At 39.5% G+C, this 14,528-nt stretch overlaps 1 protein-coding gene across 1 annotated transcript in view; it reads right to left on the bottom strand.

Annotated features, from left to right (window-relative positions):
- The window catches only part of LOC139461944 (thyrotropin-releasing hormone receptor-like), a 72,881-nt gene extending 59,036 nt beyond the window's left edge, over positions 1-13,845 (bottom strand). Inside the window, exon 1 of the mRNA XM_071243434.1 lies at positions 13,693-13,845. Within this exon, the coding sequence (XP_071099535.1) occupies positions 13,693-13,752 (60 nt within the window). The 5' untranslated portion in view covers positions 13,753-13,845. The remainder of the gene's footprint in view (positions 1-13,692) is intronic.
- Between the last annotated feature and the right edge of the window lie 683 nt (positions 13,846-14,528).

Here is a 14,528-nt window from a genome sequence, read left to right as displayed (position 1 = left end):
AAACCATCCAATTCCAAAAGCCTGCTGCATTGGGTATTAGTTTGTATGTTGAATGGGTTCGAGATGACTTCACTTATCTGTTTGTAATTGTGAAATTGTGTTTTATAATGAATCAAGGTTCTCTAAACCGCTATTGTCAGCACCTGTTTCCTCACATGAAGCCGTTACCTCTCCTTTCAGAGCACCGGAGCAATGCTATTGTAGCAGTCTGTTTGTGTCAAGGTGTGCTAAAATATTGACAGTAATTATGTATCAACATTGAGTATAAATTAAATTATGGCATAACCGAACGAAACATCGTCTATCGTTAAACAAAGATAAAGTGAAGAGTTAAAACATAATGGAAAGATTAAATCATTCTGAATGCATTGGCGGCAGTAGAATATGAGGCTGAACACTAACATGTAATTGCTTCATGAATATTTACAAATGTACGTTTCTATATGTATATACACAGTTGGTAAATGCACGCACTAATGTGTACATACATGTAATTGGAACCAACACGAAATATTATAATTCCTTTTTATAAATGGGTTGTGTATATGCCGAATAAGTGTAACAGTTAATGTTATATATACATATATTACAGGTTCAGCATTACATACTTAGGATCGGACGTGTTGGAGCTCAGGGAAATGTGCTTCAATGACTTAAAACATTATTTTATGCCACAAGACATTCACATCTACTTAAAGGGACGTTTGGGCACCAGGCCCGAAGGGAAGCTATTGGTATTAGCATCTTACTACTTTATCACTTATGCAATATACATTTATACGTCGAGAAAACAGATGCCATTTGACATTTTTTCTGAAGTAAGGCAAGTACATATGTCGTTAAATGACAGTTTATGACCATGTGGCAAATAGCTTCTGGAGTAGGCTTAACGTGCCCGCCACTTGAGGTTGTGTAGTTAAGTGGACCGGAAGTTTTTCGCTTCATACCTGAGCGGATGAGAGGACTTGCTTGCTAAACAGCCGGTTTACATGAAGACGCTCCTTCCCTGACTCCTTCATTAAGGGGAGTGGTGATGTTTACATGCAGTCTGTAATTTAAGATCATTCCAGGTTACGGCGTCGTAAACATTCAGAGTTATTTGCCTCTGGTGCTACATCATCGTTATCTGGCCCACTTCATAAATCCACTCTGGTGTTGTGTAGCAGTACCACAAGTATATCAGTATAATGTCACTTTAAAAGGGAGTGAAGACTCCCCATTTGCAATGGAACCCTGTTCAAAATGTTGATATTTTTATCCCTCAAACGTCCAGAGAACTATCACCAAGAAACATTACCAGTTTCACAGATTTCATAGGTAACCTCAAGTGAATTCGATCAGTTACAGACAGGTCATGAATACAATTTACAGTGCAATTTCACACTATTCTTTCTTTCATATAGCGGAATATTCATGTACACATGCATCAGTGCCCACTCTCAATGACGCGATCACAAGTCTGTTGATCAAAATTGATTGTATGTATTATATTTATCCGCGCCCGTGGTTTCATCAAAGAGGCAAACGTACAAACTGCACCACGTTGGGTCTTCATCCCACATAAAGCTCATACGCTTATGTACACTGAATAGTGTTCAAACCAGTGTTGAGTCAAAATCACTCCCTCACTCAACACGAACCAACTTTCCCCAGTGGAATGTAGGCTAACACTGAATGTATTATGATTTAGGTGTGCGCCTTTCGGTATAAAAGCGTAGATTATAAAAAATGAAGAGACTCATTGTTCTAACACATATCTACTGTAAACATAAATGTGTTATTCTAGAATGAAAAAATCAACCAACCGACCAACCAACCAATAAACCAATAAACCAACCATCCAACCAACCAAGCAACCAACCGATTAACCAACCAACAAACAAACAAACAAACAAACAAACCGACCGACCGACCGACCAACCAACCAACCAACCAACTAATTAACAAGCCAACCAACCAATTAACCAACCAACCAACCAATGATCATTGTATATGTTATGTACTGTCAAGGGCAAAGAAATATCAGTCATATGCAAACTGCATAGTTCCCGATAGGATACAAGTTAATATATATTCATTGTGAACAGATTATCGTGGTAAGAAGAGCACTGATCCTCGTACTGCGTCATGTGGCCTGTCGTCACTGGGTAAGTAATGTACATATAACATGCACGTTGTGCGTGCTTCTGTAAATAGTGAATGAATACTTGCTTCCTCTTGTCCTATGTAAAAGAAACAAATTAACTGTTTTTTCCTTTACGCTAGCCATCTCAGTACACGACACGACACTCTTGATAGGCAAACGCGATCCTACAGTGAGGTGAAGACTGACTTTTTATTATCATAAACTCTATGTGTAAAGAAACTATTCTAAACTACAGGCGTTCAATTTTAAACTACAGTAAACTACGTTTATAACGAACACGTACGTACACGAACGAACTGACGCATAGAACAAACATATTATGGGTCCCGGCTATCTGCTGTATATATGCTTACAACGAACTACGGTTATAACGAAATAAAGTTTGTGGTCCCTTTTAGTTCGTGATAAAATCATGATTACCTCTTTTCAAATCAATTGTGTTGCAGGCAAATAACAGAAGAATCATCTTACTGTATTGTCAACCTCTCCATCATTGTGCGCGAAGGTCTAGTTCCTGCAGCATTAGTTCAAACGTACTTGTATCTCGATCTGTACTATCGATTCATTTTGGATAAATTAACCCAAACAAATGCAAAGTATACTTAACCAGATGGTCGCCGTGGATACACGCCATGGTCTAGCATGTGCATGTAAGAGATCTAGCAATCCTCCAGTGTCCTCAACCAGTCAGTCAGATGACAGTTGGCTATGTCGTTGTCATGCTCATGTTGAACTTAATATTGTAATGAGAGGCACGGAGGAGATACACATGCATGACTAATCCCTCAGTGAGGACCTATCACACTCAGTTTGTCACAAATAATTCTACCGACAAAACGGCGGAGGTTTGCAAACAGGGTGGTGAAGAAGCCCGACGAATTTCTGTTCCAGCTAGATAGCCATCTGTCCACATTGTGCATGATAGTTATTGACTCAAGTATTATTTGTATGACGCCCTTTTACATGATTGTTGTCAGCTGGGACTGAATTATCCCCAAGTTGTTATTTGGGGAATGTGGGGAAGGAACAAACAGTTAAATAACGTTTCAGTAATCGCAAGGGATCGAGCGTCCTTCAGTGTGCAACACTATAATTTGTTCCAGGTAATACTGGAAACATATAGTTTAAGGTATAAATACCAGTGGTCTCTCGGTGCACTGTTGTCCTTACATGGTGCCACCATCCTCTAATCATCATCCACATCCTTCCATGTACATATTGAAAGTGACTTGTCATTTACTGGATTAAATATTTTGAAGGTCGATGTGTGGAGGACATTTCGAAATTTGACACATCGATCAATGACAAAAATGGTTTCTCGATTTTGACATTTACCAGTTGTATGGCCCAGTTATGTTTTTCAGGTGAAGAATTGACTTCGCTTTGCATGTATTTGTGACAGCTGCCAACGGTGCCACCTTTTCTCGAAGACCAAGTATCCTCACGCGCGATGGCGCGCAGTGATGTCACCTGGCATCTAAGTCGGCAGGGGAGACATTATCTAATTGATGTGATTGATATGATATATGATGCGACTGCGTTCAGAAGTCATGTTTCTAAAATAACTTGAAAAATTCCTGACGATCATGATCGTGATCCTTACCAATCCTTCATCGTTATCCTTCTTGAACAAATAAAGCCAAACGTCAAACGAAACGTAACATCATATTTCTACTATTTGATAGTGATTCATTAACACCTGCTTATGATATAATCAGAATAGTACACTGGCGTTCTTATGATAATTGGAATGGATTTTGTCACTTCTATTTGAACTAAAATCTTTCTGGTTGGTATGTTGGTATATATTTAAGGTGTTGAACTATTTAGGGATGTGTAATTTTGATTCCAAATAATATACCCTCATAATATCAGATACCGATCTCCGTGTGTCTCTTTCCATACTCACACTGCTATTAAAGACACCCAACATTGCTTGACTTAACCTTCTTGGAATGTGACCCGCTTTTCCTGGACACACTTCCATTATCTTAATGCCGAGTGTGAAATATTTCAATAATTTAGCAATCTGAATCCGGAGTTACTCCCATTTCCCTCGACGTGATTTTACCCCGACTGAGATGAGTCCCATATTAATGAGATTATGTTCATACCCGCAGACGCTTATATCCGTGGCCAAATAAAGCTTGAGATCCCAGTTATACTTGCGTCCAAGCTCAAGTGATGTGAATTAACTCTTTGTAACACATGACAAGTGGCTACCGCATCATATTCCTTACATCCGCCCAACAGATGTAGCTAAGTGGATCGGAAAAGCCTGCTTACACAACGGCTGTTAGATTCTTAAGTCTTGGTGTTCTTTTTCCTATATACATCACGAATGTCTACGAACAGGTATCATTCTAGGAAAGAAAGTACAGCACAGGGCCCCTATCCACGGAGCGAGCGATCTTAGCGCTACTATTCGCGACACAATGGCAGTTGCGATCATTTTAGCGCTGAGTAAGAATGATTATTGCTTAACGCCGCATCAGCAATTTTGCAGCTATTTGCGGCGATCTAAGCGCTTAGATCACTTTGTGAAACAGATCTTAAGTGGGCTTTAGACTCTGTCACACATGGTACAAAAGGAGGTATATCGAAATTCTTGTGGTTCGACATACGAGAGACCTGCACCTCTACTGGAGAATAAATGTACAGTAAACTACGGTTATAACAAACTCAAAGGGTCCACTAATTTTAATTCCTTATACCCGAAGTTCGTTATAAGTCATACAGAGCATATATGCAGCAAATGGACGGGACCAAAACAGTTCGTTATATCCGTCAGTTCGTTATAAGGGTGTTCGTTATAAACGTAGTTTATTCTAGTCTAACACCACAACAGCGATATTGTAGCAGCATCACAGCGGCCAGTAAATAGTGCAGTTTGAGCCAGATAAACCAGTGACTAAAAGTATAAACAACAATCCACTCTGTAGGGGCACGATGGCGCGCAGTGATGTCACCTGGCATCTAAGTCGGCAGGGGAGAGATTATCTAAATCGATGTGATTTGTTATATGATGCGCCTGCGTTCAGTAGTCAAACATGATGAAATCTTTCTAAAATAACTTAAAAAATTCCTGCCGATCATGATCGTGATCCTTACCAATCCTTCATCGTGAATCCTTCTTGAACAAATAAAGCCAATCGTCAAACGAAACTTAACATAATACTTCTCTCATGAATACTTTCATTATACTAGGGTCGTCGGTATATCTAATATATATTTGTATCGAGGCTTTCATAGGTAAATAATAAACATTATGCTCTATTGTTACGGGAGCTACTTCGTACATGTTGTTTAGTTAACGGAATCACCAGATGATGTGTGTCAATTGTCCAAACCCGGACATCCATATTGTAAATGGGCAACGTCTGATTGAAGTATAGGTTGACATGTGCCTTCGTGTATGTATGTCTTGACATTTCATAAATTTGTGTTTCGGTGTACACTTCTTGTACAGTTTGTGTACAGTGTAAACTCCATGTACTCTTTGTGTACAATGTAAACTCCGTGTACTGTTTGTGTACAGTGTAAACTCCATATACAGTTTGTGTACAATGTAAACTCCATGTACAGTTTGTGTACAGTGTAAACTTCATGTACTGTTTGTGTACAATGTAAACTCCATGTACTGTTTGTGTACAGTGTAAACTCCATATACAGTTTGTGTACAGTGTAAACTTCATGTACTGTTTGTTTACAATGTAAACTCCATGTACAGTTTGTGTACAGTGTAAACTTCATGTACTGTTTGTGTACAATGTAAACTCCATGTACAGTTTGTGTACTGTGTAAACTCCATGTACTGTTCATGTACAGTGTAAACTCCGTGTACTGTTTGTTTTCAGTGTAAACTCCGTGTACAGTTTGTGTACAGTGTAAACTCCATGTACAGTTTGTGTACAGTGTAAACTCCATGTACTGTTCGTGTACAGTGTAAACTTCATGTACAGTTTGTGTACAGTGTAAACTTCATGTATAGTTTGTGTACAATGTAAACTCCATGTACAGTTTGTGTACAATGTAAACTCCCTGTACTGTTTGTGTACAGTGTAAACTCCATATACAGTTTGTGTACAGTGTAAACTTCATGTACTCTTTGTTTACAATGTAAACTCCATGTACAGTTTGTGTACATTGTAAACTTCATGTACTGTTTGTGTACAGTGTAAACTCCGTGTACTGTTTGTGTACAATGTAAACTCTATGTACAGTTTGTGTACATAGAGTTTACATGTAAACTCCATGTACAGTTTGTGTACAGTGTAAACTCCATGTACTGTTCGTGTACAGTGTAAACTTCATGTACAGTTTGTGTACAATGTAAACTCCATGTACAGTTTGTGTACAATGTAAACTCCATGTACAGTTTGTGTACAGTGTAAACTCCATGTACTGTTCGTGTACAGTGTAAACTTCATGTACTGTTTGTATACAATGTAAACTCCCTGTACTGTTTGTGTACAGTATAAACTCCATATACAGTTTGTGTACAGTGTAAACTTCATGTACTGTTTGTTTACAGTGTAAACTCCGTGTACAGTTTGTGTACAGTATAAACTCCATGTACTGTTTGTGTACAGTGTAAACTCCGTGTACTGTTTGTGTACAGTGTAAACTCCATGTACTGTTTGTGTACAGTGTAAACTCCGTGTACAGTTTGTGTACAGTGTAAACTCCATATCTAGTTTGTGTACAGTGTAAACTCCATGTACTGTTTGTGTACAGTGTAAACTCCATGTACAGTTTGTGTACAGTGTAAACTCCCTGTACAGTTTGTGTACAGTGTAAACTCCATGTACTGTTTGTGTATAGTGTAAACTCCATGTACAGTTTTTGTACAGTGTAAACTCCATCTACAGTTTGTGTACAGTGTAAACTCCATGTACTGTCCGTGTACAGTGTAAACTCCATGTACAGTTTGTGTACAGTGTAAACTCCATGTACTGTCCGTGTACAGTGTAAACTCCATGTACAGTTTGTGTACAGTGTAAACTCCATGTGCTGTTCGTGTACAGTGTAAACTTCATGTACAGTTTGTGTACAATGTAAACTCCATGTACAGTTTGTGTACAGTGTAAACTCCATGTACAGTTTGTGTACAGTGTAAACTCCATGTACTGTTCGTGTACAGTGTAAACTTCATGTACAGTTTGTGTACAGTGTAAACTCCATGTACTGTTTGTGTACAGTGTAAACTCCATGTACAGTTTGTGTACAATGTAAACTCCATGTACAGTTTGTGTACAGTGTAAACTCCATGTACAGTTTGTGTACAATGTAAACTCCATGTACAGTTTGTGTACAATGTAAACTCCATGTACAATTTGTGTACAGTGTAAACTCCATGTACTGTTCGTGTACAGTGTAAACTTCATGTACAGTTTGTGTACAATGTAAACTCCATGTACAGTTTGTGTACAATGTAAACTCCATGTACAGTTTGTGTACAGTGTAAACTCCATGTACTGTTCGTGTACAGTGTAAACTTCATGTACAGTTTGTGTACAGTGTAAACTCCATGTACTGTTTGTGTACAGTGTAAACTCCATGTACAGTTTGTGTACAATGTAAACTCCATGTACAGTTTGTGTACAATGTAAACTCCATGTACAGTTTGTGTACAATGTAAACTCCATGTATAGTTTGTGTACAGTGTAAACTCCATGTACTGTTCGGGTACAGTGTAAACTTCATGTACAGTTTGTGTACAGTGTAAACTCCATATCTAGTTTGTGTACAGTGTAAACTCCGTGTACTGTTTGTGTACAGTGTAAACTCCATGTACAGTTTGTGTACAATGTAAACTCCATGTACAGTTTGTGTACAGTGTAAACTTCATGTACTGTTTGTATACAATGTAAACTCCCTGTACTGTTTGTGTACAGTATAAACTCCATATACAGTTTGTGTACAGTGTAAACTTCATGTACTGTTTGTTTACAATGTAAACTCCATGTACAGTTTGTGTACAGTGTAAACTTCATGTACTCTTTGTGTACAATGTAAACTTCATGTACTGTTTGTTTACAATGTAAACTCCATGTACAGTTTGTGTACAGTGTAAATTCCATGTATTCTTTGTGTACAATGTAAACTTCATGTACAGTTTGTGTACAATGTAAACTCCCTGTACTGTTTGTGTACAGTGTAAACTCCATATACAGTTTTTGTACAGTGTAAACTTCATGTACTGTTTGTTTACAATGTAAACTCCATGTACAGTTTGTGTACAGTGTAAACTTCATGTATAGTTTGTGTACAATGTAAACTCCATGTACAGTTTGTGTACAATGTAAACTCCTTGTACTGTTTGTGTACAGTGTAAACTCCATATACAGTTTGTGTACAGTGTAAACTTCATGTACTGTTTGTTTACAATGTAAACTCCATGTACAGTTTGTGTACAGTGTAAACTTCATGTATAGTTTGTGTACAATGTAAACTCCATGTACAGTTTGTGTACAATGTAAACTCCATAGACAGTTTGTGTACAGTGTAAACTTCATGTACTCTTTGTTTACAATGTAAACTCCATGTACAGTTTGTGTACATTGTAAACTTCATGTACTGTTTCTGTACAGTGTAAACTCCGTGTACTGTTTGTTTTCAGTGTAAACTTCATGTACTGTTTGTGTACAGTGTAAACTCCGTGTACTGTTTGTGTACAATGTAAACTCCGTGTACAGTTTGTGTACATTGTAAACTCCATGTACTGTTTGTGTACAGTGTAAACTCCATATACAGTTTGTGTACAGTGTAAACTTCATGTACTGTTTGTTTACAATGTAAACTCCATGTACAGTTTGTGTACAGTGTAAACTTCATGTACTGTTTGTGTACAGTGTAAACTCCATATACAGTTTGTGTACAGTGTAAACTTCATGTACTGTTTGTTTACAATGTAAACTCCATAGACAGTTTGTGTACAGTGTAAACTTCATGTACTCTTTGTTTACAATGTAAACTCCATGTACAGTTTGTGTACATTGTAAACTTCATGTACTGTTTCTGTACAGTGTAAACTCCGTGTACTGTTTGTTTTCAGTGTAAACTTCATGTACTGTTTGTGTACAGTGTAAACTCCGTGTACTGTTTGTGTACAATGTAAACTCCATGTACAGTTTGTGTACATTGTAAACTTCATGTACTGTTTGTGTACAGTGTAAACTCCGTGTACTGTTTGTGTACAATGTAAACTCCATGTACAGTTTGTGTACATTGTAAACTTCATGTACTGTTTGTGTACAGTGTAAACTCAGTGTACTGTTTGTTTTCAGTGTAAACTCCATGTACTGTTTGTGTACAGCGTAAACTCCATGTACAGTTTGTGTACAGTGTAAACTCCGTGTACAGTTTGTGTACAGTGTAAACTCCATGTACTGTTCGTGTACAGTGTCAACTTCATGTATGTACAGTCTAAACTTCACAACTTCATGTGCGGTTTTTGAACAGTGTAAACTTGATAATCTCATGCACAGTTTGTGTAAACATCGTGTATCCTGGTACACAAACCTCACAATAATTGGTCACACTATAAATCAAATTCTCTGCTCAAAGAGAACGTCATTGTTTTTTCATTCCATATTTCTGTGACAAAATAACCATGTACGTCGATCAATATCGGTGAGGCAGCAGAAGTCATGTCTTTTTAAGGTATTTGATAGTTAATGAATTGAAAGGTAGACATATATCAAAAGATGACTTGATAGCAGAACGGTAAAATATGTACATAAATTATTGATCAGTTTAAGAAAACAAGAACATCATTATAAAAAAACCATGCGAATTTCGTAACAAAGTAAACCATGCACGTCTCCAATACGACTATTGTCACTGCATAGCATTATAACCACCTATGCTGACATTCCGGCTAATAAGAATGGGATATAAGTGAACAGTAAACGTCACCGCCATATGTATATGTGAGTCGAAATGTTAGTATAACATTTTTCATACAACACAGCTATGTCATGAACATTTCTCTTTTCAGGAAATCAATGAAAATTAATCCCATAACATCTGTATCTGCTGGGGATATTAGTGAAGGAGATCATTTTAAATGTTAGATGAACACACGTGGGCGAAATCAAGACTCCTTTAACCTTTATTGTCTTTGCGATCATATATCTCCCATTTCTGCTTCAGGTGATCAAATGTCCGGCTCTGGTCATCTGAGCGTCGAACAACGTGGTCACCTTGTCTGACCAGATGCACTGTAACACTGAGATTGGGTACTGTTAAGAGTAACGGCGTGGTCGCGTTATCGGACAAGGTTTTCTGGAACAAGAAGAATGGGTTCCATAACGGTGGACGCGTCGTCACCTTGTTTAACTAAGTGGTCTACAACAAGGAGAATTGGTACCGTAACGGTTGACGCGTCGTCACCTCGTATAAGTGGTCTACAACAAGGAGAATGGCTACTGTAACGGTGGACGCGTCGTCACCTCGTATAAGTGGTCTACAACAAGGAGAATGGCTACCGTAACGGTGGATGAGTCGTCACCTTGCCTAACTAAGTGGTCTACAACTAGGAGACTGGCTACCGTAACGGTGGATGCGACGTCACCTTGTCTAACTAAGTGGTCTGTAACAAAAAGAATGGGTACCGTAACGGTTTGACACGTCGTCACCTTGTCTAACTAAGTGGTCTACAACAAGGAGAATGGGTACCGTAACGGTGGATGCGTCGTCACCTTGTCTAACTAAGTGGTCTACAACTAGGAGAATGGCTACCGTAACGGTGGATGCGACGTCACCTTGTCTAACTAAGTGGTCCACAACTAGGAGAATGGCTACCGTAACGATGGATGCGACGTCACCTTGTCTAACTAAGTGGTCTGTAACAAAAAGAATGGCTACCGTAACGGTTTGACACGTCGTCACCTTGTCTAACTAAGTGGTCTACAACAAGGAGAATGGCTACCGTAACGTTGGATGCGTCGTCACCTTGTCTAACTAAGTGGTCCACAACTAGGAGAATGGCTACCGTAACGATGGATGCGACGTCACCTTGTCTAACTATGTGGTCTGTAACAAAAAGAATGGCTACCGTAACGGTTTGACACGTCGTCACCTTGTCTAACTAAGTGGTCTACAACAAGGAGAATGGCTACCGTAACGGTAGACGCGTCGTCACCTTGTCTAACTAAGTGGTCTACAACAAGGAGAATGGCTACCGTAACGGTGGATGCATCGTCACCTTGTCTAACTAAGTGGTCTACAACAAGGAGAATGGCTACCGTAACGGTGGATGCGTCGTCACCTTGTCTAACTAAGTGGTCTACAACTAGGAGAATGGCTACTGTAACGGTGGATGCGACGTCACCTTGTCTAACTAAGTGGTCTGTAACAAAAAGAATGGGTACCGTAACGGTTTGACACGTCGTCACCTTGTCTAACAAAGTGGTCTGTAACAAAAAAATGGGTATCGTAACGGTAGATGCGTCGTCACCTTGTCTAACTAAGTGGTCTGTAACAAGGAGAATGGGTACCGTAACGGTTTGACACGTCGTCACCTTGTTTAACTAAGTGGTCTGTAACAAGGAGAATGGCTACCGTAACGGTTTGATGCGTCGTCACCTTGTCTAACTAAGTATTCTGCAACAATGAGAATGGGTACCGTAACGGTTTGACACGTCGTCACCTTGTCTAACTAAGTGGTCTGTAACAAAAAGAATGGGTATCGTAACGGTAGACGCGTCGTCACCTTGTATAAGTGGTCTGTAACAAGGAGAATGGCTACCGTAACGGTAGACGTTTCGTCACCTTGTCTAACTAAGTATTCTGCAACAAGGAGGATGGCTACCGTAACGATAGACGCGTCGTCACCTTGTCCAACTAAGTGGTTTACAACAAGGAGAATGGGTACCGTAACGATGGACGCGTCCTCACCTTGTCTAACTAAGTGTTCTGCAACAAGAATGGCTACCGTAACGGTAGACGCGTCGTCACCTTGTCTAACTAAGTATTCTGCAACAAGGAGAATGGGTACCGTAACGGTAGACGCGTCGTCACCTTGTCTAAGTGGTCTACAACAAGGAGAATGGCTACCGTAATGTGGTGAGGCGTCGTCACCTTGTCTAACTAAGTGTTCTGTAACAAGGAGAATGGCTACCGTAACGCTTGACACGTCGTCACCTTGTCTAACTAAGTGGTCTGTTACAAGGAGAATGGCTACCGTAACGATTTGACACGTCGTCACCTTGTCTAACTAAGCGGTCTACAACAAGGAGAATGGGTAGCGTAACGGTTTGACACGTCGTCACCTTGTCTAAGTGGTCTGTAACAAGGAGACTGGGTACCGTAACGATTTGACGCGTCGTCACCTTGCCTAACTAAGTGGTCTGTTACAATGAGACTGGGTACCGTAACGCTTTGGCGCGTCGTCACCTTGCCTAACTAAGTGGTCTGTAACAATGAGACTGGGTACCGTAACGATTTGACACGTCGTCACCTTGTCTAACTAAGTGTCCTGTAACAAGGAGACTGGCTACCATAACGGTTTGACACGTCGTCACCTTGTCTAACTAAGTGGTCTTCAACAAGGAGATTGGCTACCATAACGGTAGACGTTTCGTCACCTTGTCTAACTAAGTATCCTGTAACAAGGAGAATGGCTACCGTAACGGTAGACGTTTCGTCACCTTGTCTAACTAAGTGTCCTGTAACAAGGAGAATGGCTACCGTAACGGTAGACGTTTCGTCACCTTGTCTAACTAAGTATTCTGTAACAAGGAGAATTGGTACCGTAACTATTGACGCGTCGTCACCTTGTCTAACCATGGGTCCTGTAACAAGGAGAATGGGTACCGTAACGGGTTTACACGTTGTCACCTTTCTTAAATTCCACGTGTCCTGTAACTAGGAAACTGGGTAATTTGTATCGGGTTTACTCTGGTCACTTTGTGAAAAGCTGTTCTGCCCTTTAGATAGAATCGCTTTGGTAATGATAGGTTGATGTTGGTATACCAATATAGAGCATCGCGTCATCAACAGTTACTGTGTGCTAGCTTGGTGTCAGTATTCTGCACAGGGGAAACGAATAGCCACATATCGTGGTCCAGATATGTCAGGTCCAGATTCAAATATCTAATGAAACAAAGACATCCATGGCGCCTCATCATCGTCCCCGATACAGAAAGAGAATGTGTATAAATAACGATGCAAATTTAAATATCTTAAAAAATAGACATACACAAAAATGTTTTAAAAGCATTTTCAGCGTTTTCTTAGAGTTATTCTTTCACGTTATCATATACCTGATAATTTTGTCGTAGAGAGGAAAGTTAACGGGATTTAGGATGAACCATCCCTGTCTACGGATGTCATTTTCATATAAATCTCCAGCACACAAGTATAAACGGCGGTCCTATTTATTCAAATATATTCAGACCTTCAGTCTATCAGTTACTCTGAACATTAGTAAGGATGAACCAAAATCTATAACATTCATAATGACAAAATCAGAAATGAAGGTGAAGTTTAAGAACAAACTTGAACCAGTTTTAAACACAAAGAAAGTTGTATTTCTCTACCTTCAGAGGAGCCATCATTAGTTGTGCCAGGTCCTGTTCTCCGATATATTCCTCCGCCATGGTTCCACTAACTAGATGGAATCCGGTACGTGAATTCTGCAAGAGAGGCTACCTCCAGTTGGCGAGAGATCGTTAAAAGCGATTGTCAGTTGTGAGAGAGTATGTCCCTGGCATCAGACTCGCTCGTACAACTGGAACCACTCATCCTCGCCGATTCTACTCTCTCTTTCGTGACGTCATTGACTCTGATTTTTGGAACCAATCAAATCGCCAAACAAATAAACAATATTTGAGCTCTCATTGTATTATATTATGTTGTATTATGCCAGTCGGATTTTGACATTGTGTTTTTGATTTTATATGAAGTAGTCTGAGGTGTACAGCATAAGTAGGAGCTGACATGTGCCGCGAGTGTACGCCGATCACACGGAGAAAGCATTAGTCAGTTATTTTAGGTGCAAATCATTTGTCTGTGATATTTATACATCGCTTCTTGTTGCGGAGTCAGTTATTTATCCTCATGGGCCTGGCTTTGGCTCTATTTCCCGCCAATCCCGATAACTATGACCGATATGGTAATAATCAGGAAATTAATGTTGTAACGGTACGCCTAATAATGGTAACAATGGTACCTGAATCAACAAACATTTATTTCAACATAAAAAGGATTCCAAAAGGAGGGATTTGTACATGTTGTTTACGTGTGAATATGGTTTTACGCCCTTTTAGCAATATTACAGAAATATCACGACGGGGGACACCAGAAATTGTCTACACACATTGTACTCATGTGGGGAATCAAACCGGGTCTTCGGCATGACGAACGAACGCTTTAA

Source organism: Haliotis cracherodii, unplaced genomic scaffold, assembly GCF_022045235.1.
Source record: "Haliotis cracherodii isolate W230 unplaced genomic scaffold, xgHalCrac1.p SCAF_1, whole genome shotgun sequence".
Classification (NCBI taxonomy): domain Eukaryota; kingdom Metazoa; phylum Mollusca; class Gastropoda; order Lepetellida; family Haliotidae; genus Haliotis; species Haliotis cracherodii.
This window is presented reverse-complemented; position numbering and strand designations above follow the sequence as displayed.